General features: G+C 38.4%; 1 protein-coding gene across 1 annotated transcript in view; it reads left to right on the top strand.

Annotated features, from left to right (window-relative positions):
* Positions 1–2,960, top strand: part of PIWIL4 (piwi like RNA-mediated gene silencing 4) — a 40,826-nt gene extending 37,866 nt beyond the window's left edge. The window contains exons 18-20 of the mRNA XM_065882659.1: positions 1,752–1,877; positions 1,984–2,131; positions 2,844–2,960. Of these exons, the coding sequence (XP_065738731.1) occupies positions 1,752–1,877; positions 1,984–2,131; positions 2,844–2,960 (391 nt within the window). The remainder of the gene's footprint in view (positions 1–1,751; positions 1,878–1,983; positions 2,132–2,843) is intronic.
* The last annotated feature ends 15,657 nt before the right edge of the window (positions 2,961–18,617 follow it).

Here is an 18,617-nt window from a genome sequence, read left to right as displayed (position 1 = left end):
TGCATTATGCAAGTACAACCGACACTAGGTTGGAGGGTAGTTGGGATGGTATTATGTAAATAGTCTGGGCGGCATGAGCTTTTGGGGGCCCTGGGTCGGGGCACCAGAAGAAGGCGGGAATCCTCCAGGGTGCCTGACACTGAGATTCAGCAGGAAGCCTGCAGGGCTGCTGGCAGGTGAAGGTGCTTCACACCTGTTAACACGCTAGGGAAAAAAAACAAGCTGTGGTTTCAAATTTGAGGCCTCAATCAACACACAGGGCAAAAGCCTCTGACCTGCAGGCACTGATGTGCTGGGAGCGGTGTGTGTGCTGTGAAAGCTGGGCTGCATGTGGAAAGCAGACCGTGCTAGACACCAGGAACCTTGCTCTGCCGTCACACTTCGAGATTCAATGTCTTGGTATGTTTTTCTCCATGACTGTGTCAAGTGTTAAGTGCAAGAAACATGTTAGAGCTAGAAGATGGAGGAGGATGACGATCTGAAATTGGCTTCTTAAAATCCTCAGAAAGCATCTTATTCTGTTGTGCATAGAGCTTGGTCTGTAGGGTTACACTGTCATCACCACCGTCAACCAAAGTGTCGCAGCCACGAGCCCCAAAGGAGCTGAGCCTTGACCTCATTAGTAACCATCAGAAAGGAGGGAGAGAATCATAGTTTGGAGGCAGAACCACCTTTAGCTGTATCCAAAATATCAGAGCCAAAATCTCTCATTCCCCGCTGACCTTGGGTTAGTTAGATTTTATTAAGAATCACCTCCATGCAGTTTGGGGATCACAGGAGTAAATTTAGCTGACGGTGCTAAGGAGTTAGTTCTGCACTATGACATCAACTTCTAAAAAGTTTCAAGATTGAAAACATTAATAATACATTTTTAAAATAATTAAAACACTTAGGGCTTCCTTGGTGGTGCAGTGGTTGAGAGTCCACCTGCCGATGCAGGGGACACGGGTTCGTGCCCCGGTCCGGGAAGATCCCACGTGCCGCGGAGCGGCTGGGCCCGTGAGCCATGGCCGCTGAGCCTGTGCGTCCAGAGCCTGTGCTCCGCAACGGGAGAGGCCACAAGAGTGAGAGGTCCGCGTACCGCCAAAAAAAAAAAAAAAAAAAACAAAGTGAAATTTCAGTGACCCTTGCATCCTAGAGGTTTCTTCCATGATGGGTGAATATTTGGATTTGGAGTCTACCAAATACTGACTTAACACTTGGTCATTTAGCATTTGGCCCATATGTGTATGTGGACCGTCCATCGATCCTCCCAGGTGCGTGTTTTGCAGGATTCAGGAGCGTTGATTTGAAGAATAAGAGGAACTTCTGGTTCTTCCTTTGCTATTCAGAAATTGAGAAGAGTGAAGGTGAAAATAGAGAGATGATTGCTAATGGGAAGAAAATCTTGTCTCCACGGATAATTCTGAAAAACCTTTCTTTAGAAGTGCTGACTGTAGCTCATTGTCCTGTGAGCCATTCTTCCCTGTCCCCCTTCAGTTATACAAATTGGTCAAACGACTGAGCATACCACGCTTTTGCAACAAATGAAGACAATCCTTGGTTTAAAAAAATTGTTTGTGTCTCTGGGGGAGGGGAGATTGGGGGTAATTTTTCTTTTCTTTGTTTTGCAATGTTTCGCTGATCAATTAATTTATTTCATTTTAAGATTACCAAATATATATATAAAAATAAATAGTTGCATGGCTTGGTTTAGTTCTCTCCATATTTATTTATTTTTTAATTTATTATTTTGCCTCTCTCGTTCCAAGCCCCAAACTGTCAGTGATCGTGGTCAGGAAGAGGTGCATGCCACGATTCTTGATGGAAACAGGCCGAACTCTGCAGAACCCACCTCTTGGCACCATCGTGGATTCAGGAGCAACGCGGCCTGAATGGCAAGTCTGTTAGAAAATCCGTTTTTAACAGAGCTTTGAGTGTGTGTGGTCAGGTTCGGTCCTGTTCTGCGAGCCTTCTTTCTCACAGTCCTTCTTTTCCCCTCAGGTATGACTTTTACTTGATCAGCCGGGTTGCCTGTCGGGGAACCCTTAATCCCACCTACTATAATGTCATTTATGATGACAATGGCCTGAAGCCCGACCACATGCAGAGACTCACATTCAAACTGTGCCACCTCTACTACAACTGGCCAGTAAGTGACAGCTGTTTATTTAGGTACAGAGTGGTACTCAAGGCGCCTACCAGGGGATTGTCACCCGATTCACCTTGGTGTCCCAACCCCTGGCACAATGCCTGATTTTCCACAAAGGAGGGATGAATGAATGAATGAATGACTTCTTAAGTCCACAGTGGATGAAACCCACTCTGTCATAGGCATAAAGTAGCAGTAACTCTATAATGCATTAGCATTGATAATTTTCCTAGAAGACTTTATTATATACATTTTCTTATGCCAGCCTGGGAGGAAATCAGGGTATTGTTATTTCCAAGTTACAGATGAGGCAATTGAAGACAACTCAGGTGTTGTGTCTAGTGGGAAAGTAACAGGCTTGGCTCTGTTCTGTATTCCTATACGTTAGGCCCAGAGCTGCTCACCAAGTCCAAAGACAAGATTTTCTCTGAGCCCCTTGGAACATCAAGTTGTAGGAAACTTAGATCAGCCCTAAGCATGTGGCTCACAGGTCCCAGCACCGGGAAGCCAGACTGGCCCTCTCTGCTCTCCCATCTTGCTTAGTGAATTTAAGTTCCCAGGAGAAAGGGTGCCCTTTGTTGATTGAGTTTGGTTCCAATTGACTTACATTCTATTGTGTATAAAACTAGTGGATGAAAAAACTCAGGAAAAAAATATCACTTTGAAGAGGAAGTTATCCTCTTAATCATTACCAATACTTTTTCCTCCTTAGGGCCTAATCAGTGTTCCAGCCCCGTGTCAGTATGCACACAAGCTGACCTTTCTGGTGGCACAAAGTACTCATAAAGAACCAAGTTTGGAATTAGCCAATTCTCTCTTCTACCTGTGATGACATGAACCACGGGCATCCCTAGCGGAGGTTTCTGAGGAGTCGTTGGTGTACTTCGTACAAATCTGCCGTAAGCTCGAGGCTGTGACTGGGGAAAGGAGATTCAGTTTAAACTTACGGAAAAGAAAAAAAAAACCCAAATAACTGAATCTGAAATGGTTCAAAAGAAATGGATGTTGTTTTATTTTAAAGGTTACTTGTTTGAAGTGGATGCTCATTGTGGTGTACGGAATTAAAATGTACCATCACCTGAAAGTAATACTACAAAGCTAAATAGCTTCTAAGAAAATAAATGTTTGCATGATGTTTTGATGGTAGGCAAACGGGGTCTACTTTCTACACTAAAATTTGCAGAAGTTTTCTTAAATTATGTTACAGAGCGTTTTGTTGAGTGGTTTAAATAGTTGTTAGAAAATAAAGAACATTCAGCGCATCACATGTGTGTTTACTGTTATTCAAATTTCAGTTGGCATTTCATGTGAATTTCATTATTTAAGGGTTTTCAGCAAAGACTCTTACCGAGTAGACCACTTCACCATCACTCTTTGAGTTATATTTCTAAAAATGAATATTCCACTTATTCTCTCTTTTTGAAAATTGAAGTGTAGTTAATTTACAATGTTGTGTTAGTTTCAAGGGTACAGCAAAGTGATTCAGTGATATATATTCTTTTTCAGATTTCACTTGTTCTCTTAGGGAATTTTATTTCTCTTAGGGAATTTTATTTCACTTAGAAGCAACTGCTCTCATTGACGACCTTGCTTCCTACTGCACAGAAAAGACAGACGCCATGAGGAGAGAACTTGCACAGGCTACCATCCCATCTACCCACCTAAGGGCATCTCTGTGCATAGACCCTGCCCCTCGCCTCATTATCATAAATAAACTGTATCTGCGCTCCTGTGGAAGGCCCTCCACTGGTGTACTAAATCCCGTTCCCTCTGCTCTATCAAGAACACTGCTTTAGCAATCCTTCCCTCTCCCTTCTGCATCATCAATTTCCCTCTCGCACTGGATTATTCCCATCAGCATTGTAAATATACTCTTATTTCTTCCATATTAAAACAGAAACATTTGCCCTCCAGCTCCCACCCCATTTCTTTGCTCCTCTTTACAGAAAAATGAACCCAATTCCATACTCCACTCAGAATTTCACCACAACCACGAGAGCAAAATTGCTTTTGTCAAGGTGGCCAGTGACACCGACGGTAAATCCGATGGTTAATCCTCAGTCCTCATCTTCCCTGACCTGTCACAGCATTCGACCCAGTTGGTCATTTCCTCCATCTTGAGACACTCCACACGGCCTCTAGGATAACACTCTCCTGGTTTCTCTCCTGTTGCATCCATCACTCATTCTCAGTTTCCTTTGCTGGTTTCTCCTCATCTTCTATCCCTTTCACAAGACTGCCCCAGGGATGAGACTGTTTCGATGCAGGAAAGTTCAGAGTTCCAGATTCTTCTCCCAGGGGAGAGAGTGTGTGAAAGGCTGCGGTGAAGTGGGAAGCAGAGAGCAGAAGGTTCTCTCTGAGGGATGAGGGGAAGCAGACACCGATGCAGAGATCATTTAAGAGAGCACAGTCTTTTCCTGTTCGAGAGTTTTGTCCAGGCCGGGCAAAAATGCACCCACCATGGGTCCACTCCAGTAATAGTAACAATAACCTTTTGTGGGGTATAAGGGTGGAGGGGGGGTTAATACATTGCAGGCACAGTGCCAAGCACTTTACATACACATTTACTCTTCACAACAACTACATGAATTAGACACTATAATGACCATTTTACAGGTGGTAAAACTGAGCCGTGTGGCTAACCAAAGTTTATAAAATTAATAATTGTGGAGCTAGAACTTGTCCTCAGGTGTGTTTGACTCCAAAGCCTGAGAGGTGAACCACAAGACTCTACTGCCTTAATAAAAGATTTTTAAAAAACTTCTCCCAGAGTTCTTAGATGAGGGAGTGCCTTATATGCTTTAAAGTTGGCCTTGAGTAGCAAGTCTCAGAGGCAAGGCACTGTATAAATCCAGAGTGGTTGTGTTTTTGTGTTGATGATGTGGTTTTCTTCCTTCCAAGTACAAGGTTGAAGTGAAGCCCACCAGCTAACAGCCGGCTTGTATAAACCTACATGCAGCGCGTTGATGAGACAAGCCACAGGCCTGTAGAGTTCTTCATCCTTTTACCTATTAAGCACTGTCCAAGGTAGTGGCTCTTTACCATTTTAACCCACCAGGGGGCACACAAGGACTGTCGTATAGGCCGAGCCCCCCTCCCCCCCCACCCGCCTTTGCCTGGTCCATGTGGTACAACAGATTGTGGAAGAATAGCCAACCCCAAGTGAGCTGCCAGAGGGCAGCATAGATTAGGAAATGCTTCATTTGAGCTCTGGTTCCAACTCTTTTAGATGTGATTGGGATGTGATAACTTCTCCTCTATGAGACTGTTACCCAATTTGCAATATGAGAAGGGGTTGGAGTAGACCAGTAGTGCTCAACCGTGGAAACATTAGAACCTCCTATATTTAAAAGCTTTGTAAAAAAACACTGGCCCCTGGGCCCACCTCCAGAAATAATGATTTTATTGGTCTGAGGTGAAGTCTGATGGTTAGCCAGGGTTGAGGACTACTGGTCTAGGGCAGCACTGGGTTTGAATCCCAGAACCACCATTTACCAGCTGTATGACCTTGGGCAAGTGACTTAACGTCTCTGAGCCTCAATGTATCTACTTGTAAAGACACCTAACAATGTTCACATTGTAGAAATGTCCAGTCTACGGTATCTGGGTTTAAACAAGAGTGCCATGTTATTATACTTCATGAGACATGAAGTGACATAATTTAGTCAACAAATACAGGTCCATGTAATGTGCCAGGTACTATGCTAGGTTCTGAATTCTACAATCTTGCTTAAAGGAAAGCTTAATGTTTTCTCTAGATATAAGCAGTCTACCAGTTGCTGTTTTAGGGAGTGGGTTTTTTGGTTTTGCTTTTATTTGGGGGTTGGAAAGCAGGCTCTGGAAGAGAGCATACTTCAAATATATTTCCATGGCAGCCGTGAAGGGCACTAATCACACCTACTGCAACTGGCTGACAGCCTCCAGATGCTACGCTCAGGGTCCACTGCAGTGGTGATGTTGAGAGCAGGCTCACCCCAGGCTGCTCCTTGCCACTGACTGGGCCCAGCAGAGGTGCTAGATTTGGGCCATTTCTGCCCAACATGGGACTCCACTATTGGGCAGTCCTCTTTAACTTGACCAAGGCTTTCTCAGAACTGCCCTGTAGTCTGGGGCTCTTCCTACCAACCCACTTCCCTTCCTCCTCTCCTTTCATGGATGTAGGACTGGCATCTTGGTCTGTATGCTCCCCCTACTTAACTACCCCCTCTCACTTTCATCCTTCACAGGCTTTTCTCTCAATAAATCTCTGAAAAGTCTAATTCTGCCTTGGTGTCTGTTTCTTGAGGGACTCAAACTGACACAACTTCCTTAACCAGTAAGTCATTTTTAAGTTTTTAATAAAAATGAGCTGGTTCTTAGTCTTAGGAATTCCCATTGACCACAACCTGAAATTTAAAAGAAAACTATTTATCTTGAGATATCATATGTTTAAAGTATTGGATTTCAAGTTAGCCACTTCCCATAGGACAGTTTACTCTTAAATCTTCCTAACACACTTCAACATCTCAGACATGAAATGCCTGCTTTTGAGAAGTGCTGTCAAATGCCTGAGATTTGTTGCTCAGGTTATCAACTTGACCCATTACCCCCTGGCCAAGGTAATCCAACAGTCCTGATGGGAAAGATGAGGAGAGGATTTGTTTTGAAGGGGGAGAGAGTGAGGATGACTGAAGAATTTAAGACGGAATCCAGTTCCTTCCAATTTATTGAGAAAGTTTTTAAAAATCCTTAATTTTAAATTTATAAAAATAATAGACTTTCATTATGGAATATTTGGAATGTACAAAAATATATAATGAGGTGGAAAAAAAGTCACCAATACACCTACTACCCAGAAGTACATACTGTCAACATTCTGATATATACTTTTCATCTAGTCCTTTAGCTATACCCTACATATAGTTTTATATACTTAATTTTTCACATATGATTATAACATGTTTTTTGTATTTTAAAAATTTGGTAAGCATAAATTTTAATGATTGAATAATATTTTATTGTACAGATGTAACAATTTCCCCTCTCTTTAAAAATTTATTTTCTTGAAATATAGCTGATTTACAATGTTGTGTTAATTTCTGCTGTACAGCAAAGTGATTTATATATATGTATATATATATATATATATATATATATATATATATATATATATATATATATATATAAATACATATTCTTTTTCAGGATATTGAATATAGTTCCCTGTGCTGTACACTAAGACCTTGTTGTTTATCCATTCTACACATAATAGTTTGCATCTGCTAACCCCAAACTCCCAGCCCATCCTTCCTCCATTCCACTGCATATTTCACTCTTTATTGTAGCTCTAGGTTGTTTCGAATTTTCCCTTACTATAAAAAGATGGCATAATTTTTCTTCACAGTATTTTGGGTTGGTTCCTTGGGTTAGATTCTTAAAAGTGAAATTAATAAGTCAAAAAGTTAGAATACTTTTTAGGTGCTTGGTATATATTGCAAATTTTTTCCCCAAAATGTCATATCTTAGGCTCTCACAGCTAACAAGTTTTGTATATTCTCATTAGAGGCAAAATATGTTGTTAATATGGTAGAGGTCAGATAGTTTGTTTTTATTTATATATATTTGATTACTGGCAAAGGAAAACAATTTGAAAATGTGTATTAGCCATTTATATATATATATTTTTTTGAATTTTATTTATTTTTTTATAGAGCAGTTTCTTATTAGTCATCCATTTTATGCACATCAGTGTATACATGTCAATCTCAATCTCCCAATTCATCACATCACCACCACCACCACCCCACGGCTTTCGCCCCTTTGTGTCCATACGTTTGTTCTCCACATCAGTGTCTCAATTTCTGTCCTGCAAACCGATTGATCTGTACCATTTTTCTAGGTTCCACATATATGCGTTAATATACAATATTTGTTTTTCTCTTTCTGACTTCACTCTGTATGAGTGTCTCTAGATCCATCCACGTCTCTACAAACGACCCAATTTCGTTTCTTTTTATGGCTGAGTAATATTCCATTGTATATATGTGCCACATCTTCTTTATCCATTCGTCTGTCAAAGGGCATTGAGGTTGTTTCCATGACCTGACTATTATAAATGGTGCTGCAGTGAACATTGGGGTCATGTGTCTTTTTGAACTATGGTTTTCTCTAGGTATATGCCCAGTAGTGGGATTGTGGGTCATATGGTAATTCTATTTTTTATTTTTTTAAGGAAACTCCGTACTGTTCTCCATAGTGGCTGTATCAATTTACACTCCCACCAACAGTGCAAGAGGGTTCCCTTTTCTCCACACTCTTTCCAGCATTTGTTGTTTGTAGAGTTTCTGATGCCCATTCTAACTAGTGTGAGGTGATACCTTCTTGAAGTTTTTATTTGCATTTCTCTAACCATTAGTAATGTTGAGCAGCTTTTCATGTGCTTCTTGGCCATCTGTATGTCTTCTTGGGAGAAATGTCTATTTAGGTCTTCTGCCATTTTTGGATTGGGTTGTTTGTTTTTTTAATATTGATCTGCATGAACTGTTTATATATTTTGGAGATTAATCCTTTGTCTGTTGATTCATTTGCAAATATTTTCTCCCATTCTGAGGGTTGTCTTTTTGTCTTGTTTATGGTTTCCTTTGCTGTGCAAAAGGTTTGAAGTTTCATTAGGCCCCATTTGTTTATTTTTGTTTTTATTTTTATTTCCATTACTCTAGGAGGTGGATCAAAAAAGATCTTGCTGTGATTTATGTCAAAGAGTGTTCTTCCAAATGTTTTCCTCTAAGAGTTTTATAGTATCCTGTCTTACATTTAGGTCTCTAATCCATTTTGAATTTATTTTTGTGTATGCTGTTAGGGAGTGTTCTAATTTCATTCTTTTACATGTAGCTGTCCAGTTTTCCCAGCACCACTTATTGAAGACACTGTCTTCTCTCCATTGTATATCCTTGTCTCCTTTGTCATAGCTTAGTTGACCATAGGTGTGTGGGTTTATCTCTGGGCTTTCTATCTTGTTCCATTGATCTGTGTTTCTGTTTTTGTGCCAGTACCATATTGTCTTGATTACTGTAGCTTTGTACTATAGTCTGAAGTCAGGTAGTCTGATTCCTCCAGCTCCTTTTTTTCCCCTGCAAGACTGCTTTGGTGATTTGGGGTCTTTTGTGTCTCCATAAAAATTTTAAGATTTTTTTGTTCTAGTTCTGTAAAAAATGCCATTGGTAATTTGGTAGGGATTGCATTGAATCTGTAGATTGCTTTGGGTAGTATAGTCATTTTCACAATATTGATTCCTCCAATCCAAGAACATGGTATATCTCTCAATCTGTTGGTATCATCTTTAATTTCTTTCATCAGTGTCTTACAGTTTTCTGCATACGGGTCTTATGTCTCCCTAGGTAGGTTTATTCCTAGTTATTTTATTCTTTTTGTTGCAGTGGTAAATGGGAGTGTTTCATTAATTTCTCTTTCAGATTTTTCATCAATAGTATATAGGAATGCAAGAGATTTCTGTGAATTAATTTTGTATCCTACAACTTTACCAAATTCATTGATAGCTCTAGTACTTTTCTGGTGGCATCTTTAGGATTCTTTATGTATTGTATCATGTCATCTGCAAACAGTGACAGTTTTACTTCTTTTCCAATTTGTATTCCTTTTATTTCTTTTTCTTCTCTGATTGCCATGGCTAGGACTTCCAAAACTATCTTGAATAATAGTGGTGAGAGTGGACATCCTTGTCTTGTTCCTGATCTTTGAGGAAATGCTTTCAGTTTTTCACTGTTGTGAATGATGTTTGCTGTGGGTTTGTTGTATATGGCCTTTATTATGTTGAGGTAGGTTCCCTGTATGCCCACTTTCTGGAGAGTTTTTATCATAAATGGGTGTTGAATTTTGTCAAAAGCTTTTTCTGCATCTATTCAGATGATCATATGGTGTTTCTTCTTTAATTTGTTAATATGGTGTATCACATTGATTGATTTGCGTATACTGAAGAATCCTTACATTCCTGGGATAAATCCCACTTGATCATGGTGTATGAACCTTTTAATGTGTTGTTGGATTCTGTTTGCTAGTATTTTGTTGAGGATTTTTGTATCTATATTTATCAGTGATATTGGTCTGTAACTTTCTTTTTTTCTAGTATCTTTGTCTGGTTTTGGTATCAGGGTGATGGTGGCCTCATAGAATGAGTTTGGGAGTGTTCCTTCCTCAATTTTTTGGAAGAGTTTGAGAAGGGTAGGTGTTAGTGCTTCTCTAAATGTTCAATAGAATTCACCTTTGAAGCCATCTGGTCCAGGGCTTTTGTTTGTTGGAAGATTTTTAATCACAGTTTCAATTTCATTACTTGTGATTGGTCTGTTCATATTATCTATTTCTTCCTGGTTCAGTCTTGGAAGGTTATACCTTTCTAAGAATTTGTCCATTTCTTCCAAGTTTTCCATTTTATTGGCATAGAGTTGCTTGTAGTAGTCTCTTAGGATGTTTTGTATTTCTGCAGTGTCTGTTGTAACTTCTTTTCCACTTCTAATTATATTGATTTGAGTCCTCCCTCTTTTTCTTGATGAGTCTAGCTAATGGTTTATCAATTTTGTTTATCTTCTCAAAGAACAAGCTTTCAGTTTTATCGATCTTTGCTATTGTTTTTTCTTTCTATTTCACTTATGTCTGCTCTGATCTTTATGATTTCTTTCCTTCTGCTAAATTTGGGTTTTGTTTGTTCTTCTTTCTCTAGTTCCTTTAGATTTAAGTTATATTGTTTATTTGAGATTTTTCTTGTTTCTTGAGGTAGGCTTGTATAGCTATAAACTTCCCTCTTAGAACTGCTTTTGCTGCATCCCATAGGTTTTGGATTGTCATGTTTTCATTGTCATTTGTCTCTAGGTATTTTTTGATTTCGTCTTTGATTTCTTCAGTGATCTCTTGGTTATTTAGTAACGTATTGTTTAGCCTCCGTGTGTTTGTGATTTTTACGTTTTGTTCCCTGTAATTGATTTCTAATCTCATAGCATTGTGGTCAGAAAAGATACTTGATATGATTTCAATTTTCTTAAATTTACTGAGGCTTGATTTGTGACCCAAGATGTGATCTATCCTGGAGGATGTTCCGTGCGCACTTGAGAAGAAAGTGTAGTCTGCTGTTTTTGAATGGAATGTCCTATAAATATCAATTAAATCTATCTGGTCTATTGTGTCATTTTAAGCTTGAGTTTCCTTATAAATTTTCAGTTTGGTAGATCTGTCCATTGGTGTAAGTGAGGTGTTAAAGTCCCCCAGTATTATTGTGTTACTGTCGATTTCCTCTTTTATAGCTGTTAGCAGTTGCCTTATGTATTCAGGTGCTCCTATGTTGGGTGCATATATATTTATAATTGTTATATCTCCTTCTTGGACTTATCCCTTGATCATTATGTAGTGTCCTTCCTTGTCTCTTGTAACATTCTTTATTTTAAAATCTATATTATTTGATATGAGTATTGATACTCCAGCTTTCTTTTGATTTCCATTTGCATGGAATATCTTTTTCCATCCCCTCACTTTTAGTCTGTATGTGTCCATAGGTCTGAAGTGGGTCTTTTGTAGACAGCATATATATTGGTCTTATTTTTGTATCCATTCAGCAAGCCTGTGTCTTTTGGTTGAAGCATTCAATCCATTCACGTTTAAGGTAATTATTGATATGTATGTTCCTATGACCATTTTCTTAATTGTTTTGGGTTTGTGATTGTAGGTCTTTTCCTTCTCTTGTGTTTCCTGCCTAGAGAAGTTCCTTTAGCATTTGTTTTAGAGCTGGTTTGGTGGCGCTGAATTCCCTAGCTTTTGCTTGTCTGTAAAGCTTTTGATTTCTCCATCGAATCTGAATGAGATCCTTGCCAGGTAGAGTAATCTTGGCTGTAGGTCTTCCTTTTCATCACTTTAAGTATATCATGCCACTCCCTTCTGGCTTGTAGAGTTTCTGCTGAGAAATCAGCTGTTAACCTTATGGGAGTTCCCTTGTACATTATTTGTCATTTTTCCCTTGCTGCTTTCAATAATTTTTCTGTGTCTTTTATTTTTTCCAATTTGATTACTATGTGTCTCAGCATGTTTCTCCTTGGGTTTATCCTGTATGGGACTCTCTGCACTTCCTGGACTTGGGTGGCTATTTCCTTTCCCATGTTAGGGACATTTTCGACTATAATCTCTTCAGATATTTTCTTGGGTCCTTTCTCTCTCTCATCTCCTTCTGGGACCCCTACAATGCGAATGTTGTGGCCTTTCATGTTGTCCCAGAGGTCTCTTAGGCTGTCTTAATTTCTTTTCACTCTTTTTTCTTTATTCTGTTCCATGGCAGTGAATTCCAGCATTGTGTCTTCCAGGTCACTTATCCATTCCTCTGCCTCAGTTATTCTGCTATTGATTCCTTCTAGTGTATTTTTCATTTCAGTTATTGTAGTGTTCATCTCTGTTTGTGTGTTTTTTAATTATTCTCGATTTTTGTTAAACATTTCTTGCATCTTCTCGATCTTTGCCTCCATTCTTTTTCCCAGGTCCTGGATCATCTTCACTATGATTATTCTGAATTCTTTTTCTGGAAGGTTGCCTATCTCCACTTCATTTAGCTGTTTTTCTGGGGTTTTATCTTGTTCCTTCATCTGGTACATAGCCCTCTGCCTTTTCATCTTGTCTATCTTTCTGTGATTGTGGTTTTTGTTCCACAGGATTGGAAACTTCAGGATTGTAGTTTTTCTTGCTTCTCCTGTCTGCCCTCTGGTGGATGAGGCTGTCTAAGAGGCTTCTGCAAGTTTTCTGATGGAAGGGACTGGCGGTGGGTGGAGCTGGCTGTTTCTCTGGTGGACAGAGGGCAGTAAAACTTTAATCCACTTGACTGCTGATGAGTGGGGCTTGTTCCCTCCCTGTTGGTTGTTTGGCCTGAGGTGACCCAACACTGGAGCCTTCCTGAGCTCTTTGGTAAGGCTAATGGTGGACTCTGGGAGTGCTGAGATAAAGGAGTACTTCCCAGAACTTCCACCACCAGTGTCCGCGTCCTCATGGTGAGACAGAGCCACCCCCCGCCTCTGCAGGAGACCCTCCAACACCAGCAGGTAGGTCTGGTTCAGTCTCCTATGGGGTCACTGCTCCTTCCCCTGTGTTCCGATGCACACCCTACTTTGTGTGTGACCTCCAAGAGTAGAGTCTGTTTCCCCTAGTCCTGTTGAAGTCTTGCAATCAAATCCCACTAGATTTCAAAGTCTGATTCTCTAGGAATTCCTCCTCCCACTGCTGGACCCCCAGGTTGGGAAGCCGGACATGGGGCTCAGAACCTTTACTGCAGTGGGTGGAATTCTGTTGTATAAGTGTTTTCAGTTTGTGGGTCACCCACCCTGCAGTTATGGGATTTGATTTTATTGGGATTGTGCCCCTCCGACCATCACATTGTGGTTTCTCCTTTGTCTTTGGATGTGGGGTATCTTCTTTGGTAAGTTCCAGTGTCTTCCTGTCGATGACTGTTCAGCAGTTAGTTGTGATTCTGGTGTTCTCGCAAGAGGGAGTGAGAGCACGTCCTTGCCGTTTGTATTTTTTGTTTGTGTTTTTCTTGACTTCTGTAAGGCTTTTTTTTTTTTTTTTTTTGCGGTACGCAGGCCTCTCACTGTTGTGGCCTCTCCCGCTCTGGAGCACAGGCTCCAGACGCGCAGGCTCAGCGGCCATGGCTCACGGGCCCAGCCGCTCCGTGGCATGTGGGATCCTCCCGGACCGGGGCATGAACCCGTGTCCCCTGCATTGGCAGGCGGACTCTCAACCACTGCACCACCAGGGAAGCCCAAAGGCTTTTGTATTTTAAAGATATTAATAATTTGTCATACTTTGGTACCTATGTCTCTAATTTACCATGTCCTTTTAAATTTTGTTTATGTTGTCTTTTCAGCTTCAGAAATTTTAAGTTTATATATTCAAATTATCACTGTTTTCTTTTAATGTTACTAAAGCAGAGTGTGATTTGAAACCTAGAAGATCTATCCCTGTCTAGATATTTGACAACGTTTTCTTGGTTTTTATTTCCTTTTCTATAGTGCTGTGCATCCATCTAGATTATATTTTAGTGTAAAGTGAGTACTGTATCTAAGCTATTTTCCCCAAATCTGGAAGAGAATTGATGGGTTAAAAGAGAACCAAATATAAATCCTGAAAATGAAAAATAGAATCATTGAAATAAATACCTCAATCGATTTGTTAACCAGACAAAGAGAGGATTAATAAATCAGAAAGCAGACTTTAGGAAATCAGTAGATTTAGAATGCAGTACAAAGAGCTACACGTGGGTTCCTTTGGGAAAGGAAACATTATTTATCTTTGTGTCTCAGCACCTGTCACAGTGCCTGACAGCAATTAAAGCAAATACCTGTGTTCAAGATGTAGTGAAAATTTAGAAGTGTATAGCATTCCACAGTAAGAGGAGCAAAATCAAAAAAAAAGAAAATGATATATAGGAAAAGAATTTTGAGAAAAGTTATATAATGAGACACACTACAAATTAGGACAATTCTGACAATACATTTATTTCTGTATATGGATTAATTCTAAGATATAAGTATTATTCTACAATGCATGCATGTATGGAGTTTATATAATTTTTATGTTTCAGATGAACTAATAGGTCCACTGACCTATTCTATAACACTGAAGGCCTTCTAGCTATTGTCTTTTTCTTGCTTTTGTCTTAGTTTCTTTACTTTCTTAAATTTCAAACTAATGGAAAAATTGATAAAATAACACAAGCACTGGTATAAACTTTGACTAAATAAAGGCTCTTTATAGCTACTTTTCCCCTATTCAGAATTCAATCAATGTATTATGCATTACTTTTGATTGTCATGTCCCCTTAATCTCCTGAAATCTAGAAGTGACCCCCTTTCAATACGCTTTTTTTTGTTCTCCATGATATTGGCATTTTTGAAGACTCCAAGTAATTTGTCTTATAAAATGTATCTTCATCTATATTTGACTAATCGTTCCCTCACTTTTAGATGCTGGTTAAACATTTTTGGCAAAAATAATACTTATGTGATTTTGTGTGTCTCAAAAGATGTGTGTGCATGATTAAATGAAGTATGTAATGTCAGTTCGTTCCAATAGTAATGATGCCAAATTTGATCACTTGGTTAAAGTAGTGTTACCAAATCACTCCTGTAAAGACACTGCTTTCTCTTTGTAATTAAAAAGTAATCTGTGGTAATACACCATTGTAGGGCAATTATACTCCAATAAAGATGTTAAATAAATAAAAATGTCACAAACATTAAAAAAAAAAAAAAAAAAAAAGCTACACGTGGAGTGTAAAATGAGACACCTCACCACACATTTGGTAGAAGTTCCAGAAATAGGAAATACAAAGAACAGGTAGAAGATGGAGGCAATTTTCAAGAGATAATGCCTTCAAATATTCCAAAATTGGAACACGCATTCTTAGAGTGAAAAAAAATCACAAGGAGAATAAATAAGAATTTTCATACTTAATAGAGTTTGATGAAATTATAGAATATCAAGTATAAGGGAAAATCTTAAAAGATTTCCAGAAAGAAGTGTAGACTTGCAGACCACCTGCAAAGAAGCAATAACACTGCCTGTAGAATAAATGAGAAAAAAATTGAATAATATCTTTAAAGTCTTGAAAGAAAAAAGTAATGAAGAATAATCTATGTGCAGCTAAATGAACTTTGAAGAATGAGTGATAAATTAAAAAATTCAAATATAATGAGGGTTTACCGCCCACAGACCCTTGCTCAAAGAGCTACTAAAGAATGTACTTCAGTATAACAGAAAACAAACCCACTGAACAAAGCAAAGATGAGTAGAGAAATTAGTAAAATATGTTGTAAATCTAAACTAATATTGGTTGTTTAAGCTCATACAACTCAATAACAACAACTAACAAAACTGAAACATAGGTGAAGACCTAAATAGACACTTCTCCAAAGAAGACATATAGATGGCCAATAGGCACATGAAAAGATGCTTATCATCGTTAATTATTAGAGAAATGCAAATCAAAACTGCAGTGAGGTACCACCTCACACAGGTCAGAATGACCATGGTTAAAAAGTCTACAAATAGCAAATGCTGGAATAAAAAGGTGTGGGAAAAAAAAGGAACCTTCCTATAATGTTGATGGGAATGTAAGTTGGTACAGCCACTATGGAAAACAGTATGGAGTTCCTTAAAAAACTAAAAACAGAGTTGTCATGTGATTCAGCAATCTCACTTCTACACACACATCCAGACAAAACTATAAATCAAAAAAGATAAAGGCACCCTTATGTTCAGAGCAGCACTATTCACAATAGCCAAGACATAGAAACAACTTAAGTGTCTATCAGCTGATGAATGGATAAAGGAGATGTGGTATATATACACAATGCAGTATTATTCAGCCATAAAAAAGAATGAAATAATGCCATTTGCAGCAACATGGATGGGCCTAGAGATTATCATACTAAGTGAAGTAAATCAGACAGAGAAAGACAAATATCATATGATATCACTTATATGTGGAAACTAAAAGAATGATACAAAAAATTTTTATTTACAAAACAGAAACAGACTCACAGACATAGAAAACAACTTACAGTTACCAAAGGGAAAAGGTTGGAGGGGAGGGGTAAATTAGGAATTTGGGAGTAACATATACATAGTACTATATATTAAATAGATAAACAACAAGGACCTAGTGTATAGCAGAGGGAACTATACTCAATATTTTGCAATAACCTATATGGGAAAAGAATATGTACATTCTTTTATATTCAAATGATGCAAAATACTCAATATTTTGCAATAACCTATATGGGAAAAGAATATATACATTCTTTTTCAGATATATATATATATATATATATATATATATATATATATATATTCCTTGCTGTATTATTTTAAAGCAAATCTATACATCCTACAATTAAAGTCTGGCTCTTTGTGGGGAGAGACTGGTAGAAAAAAGTTTTAGCAAGACTCATGAAGAAAAAGAGAAGGCAGAAATAAAACAATGTTAGGGATAAAAAAATGCACAGTAGAGATCTTAAAATATCATGTTAATAGCACCATTATGCCAATAATTTTGAACACTTGAAAGAAAGGTATTATTTTCTAGAACTATGTAAATTAAGACAATTTATCCCAAAATAAATAGAAAAATTTACCATATTATAGTGGTTAAGAGCATAGTTCCTACAGCCAGACTGCCTGTGTTTGATTTTGGCTCTGCTGTTAACTGTGTGAGCTTCAGCAAGCTACCTAACTTTTCTTTGCCTGAGTTTCCTCATATGTAAAATGGGAATAATAACTACACCTAGATCATAAGACTGTTGTGTTGATTAAATAAATATTTGTTGTTGAAATGCTTAGATTAGAACAAGGGCCTCGTACTGTGTAAGTGTTACCTACTGCTAATATGGTAGTGAGAAAATAACAAGAGATTGCATCGGTAGTCAAAAATGTCCTCCCTAAAAAGGAAACAGAGCCAGAAAGATTTACAGCTGAGTTCTACTATAGTCAAGGAACAGATAATTCCTATCTTATACAAACTGTTCCAGAGAGTAGACAAGTAGACAAAGCCATTCTGTTTATTTTATGAGACAATATAATTTGATTCCCAAACCAAAGACAGTATAAAAAAGAAAACCACATGCCAACCTCACTTATAAACATAGATGTAAAAAATCCAAGTAAAATATTAACAGATCCAGTTTAGCTGTATAGAAGAATACATTTAAAAAATATAACCTAGCATGATTTATCGCAGGGATGTACAGAAGTTTTAACTTAAGAAAATCTATCAGTGTAATTCACCATGTTAGCAGGGTAAAAGAGACAAAAAAAAAAAAAATCCACATGATCACTGAAAAGGTGCAGACTAAGCTTTCAAGAAAATTTAGTACTAATTTGTGACTTAAAAGACAATTCTTAACAAAGTGTAGACAGAAGAAAACTTGAACATCCTTGACTTGAAAAAAGGCATCTAACAAAAATGTACATCATATCAATCAGCTTTATCATATTACATAAAACAAGTGCTTAGAAGCTTTCCATTAAAGTCAAAAACAAGACAAAGATATCCACTACCACATCATCAATACTGTGTTATAATTACATTTAATATAAATTATCATTATTCATTCATGGTGTGATTGTCTATTTAGAAAACCTAAGAAATTCTTCACAACTAATAAAATCACTCAACAGGATAGATCATATAAAATTACCTTCAAAAACAAATAGCAGGGCTCCCCTGGTGGCGCAGTGGTTGAGAGTCCGCCTGTCGATGCAGGGGATGTGGGTTTGTGCCCCGGTCCAGGAGGATCCCACGTGCCGCGGAGCGGCTCGGCCTGTGAGCCATGGCCGCTGGGCCTGCGCGTCTGGAGCCTGTGCTCCGTGACGGGAGAGGCCACAACAGTGAGAAGCCCCGTACCACAAAAAAACAAAAACAAAAACAAACAGCATTTCCACAGGCTAGCATTATACAAAGAAATTG

The sequence above is a fragment of the Phocoena phocoena genome, chromosome 8 (genome assembly GCF_963924675.1).
Source record: "Phocoena phocoena chromosome 8, mPhoPho1.1, whole genome shotgun sequence".
NCBI classification, from domain to species: Eukaryota; Metazoa; Chordata; class Mammalia; order Artiodactyla; family Phocoenidae; genus Phocoena; species Phocoena phocoena.
This window is presented reverse-complemented; position numbering and strand designations above follow the sequence as displayed.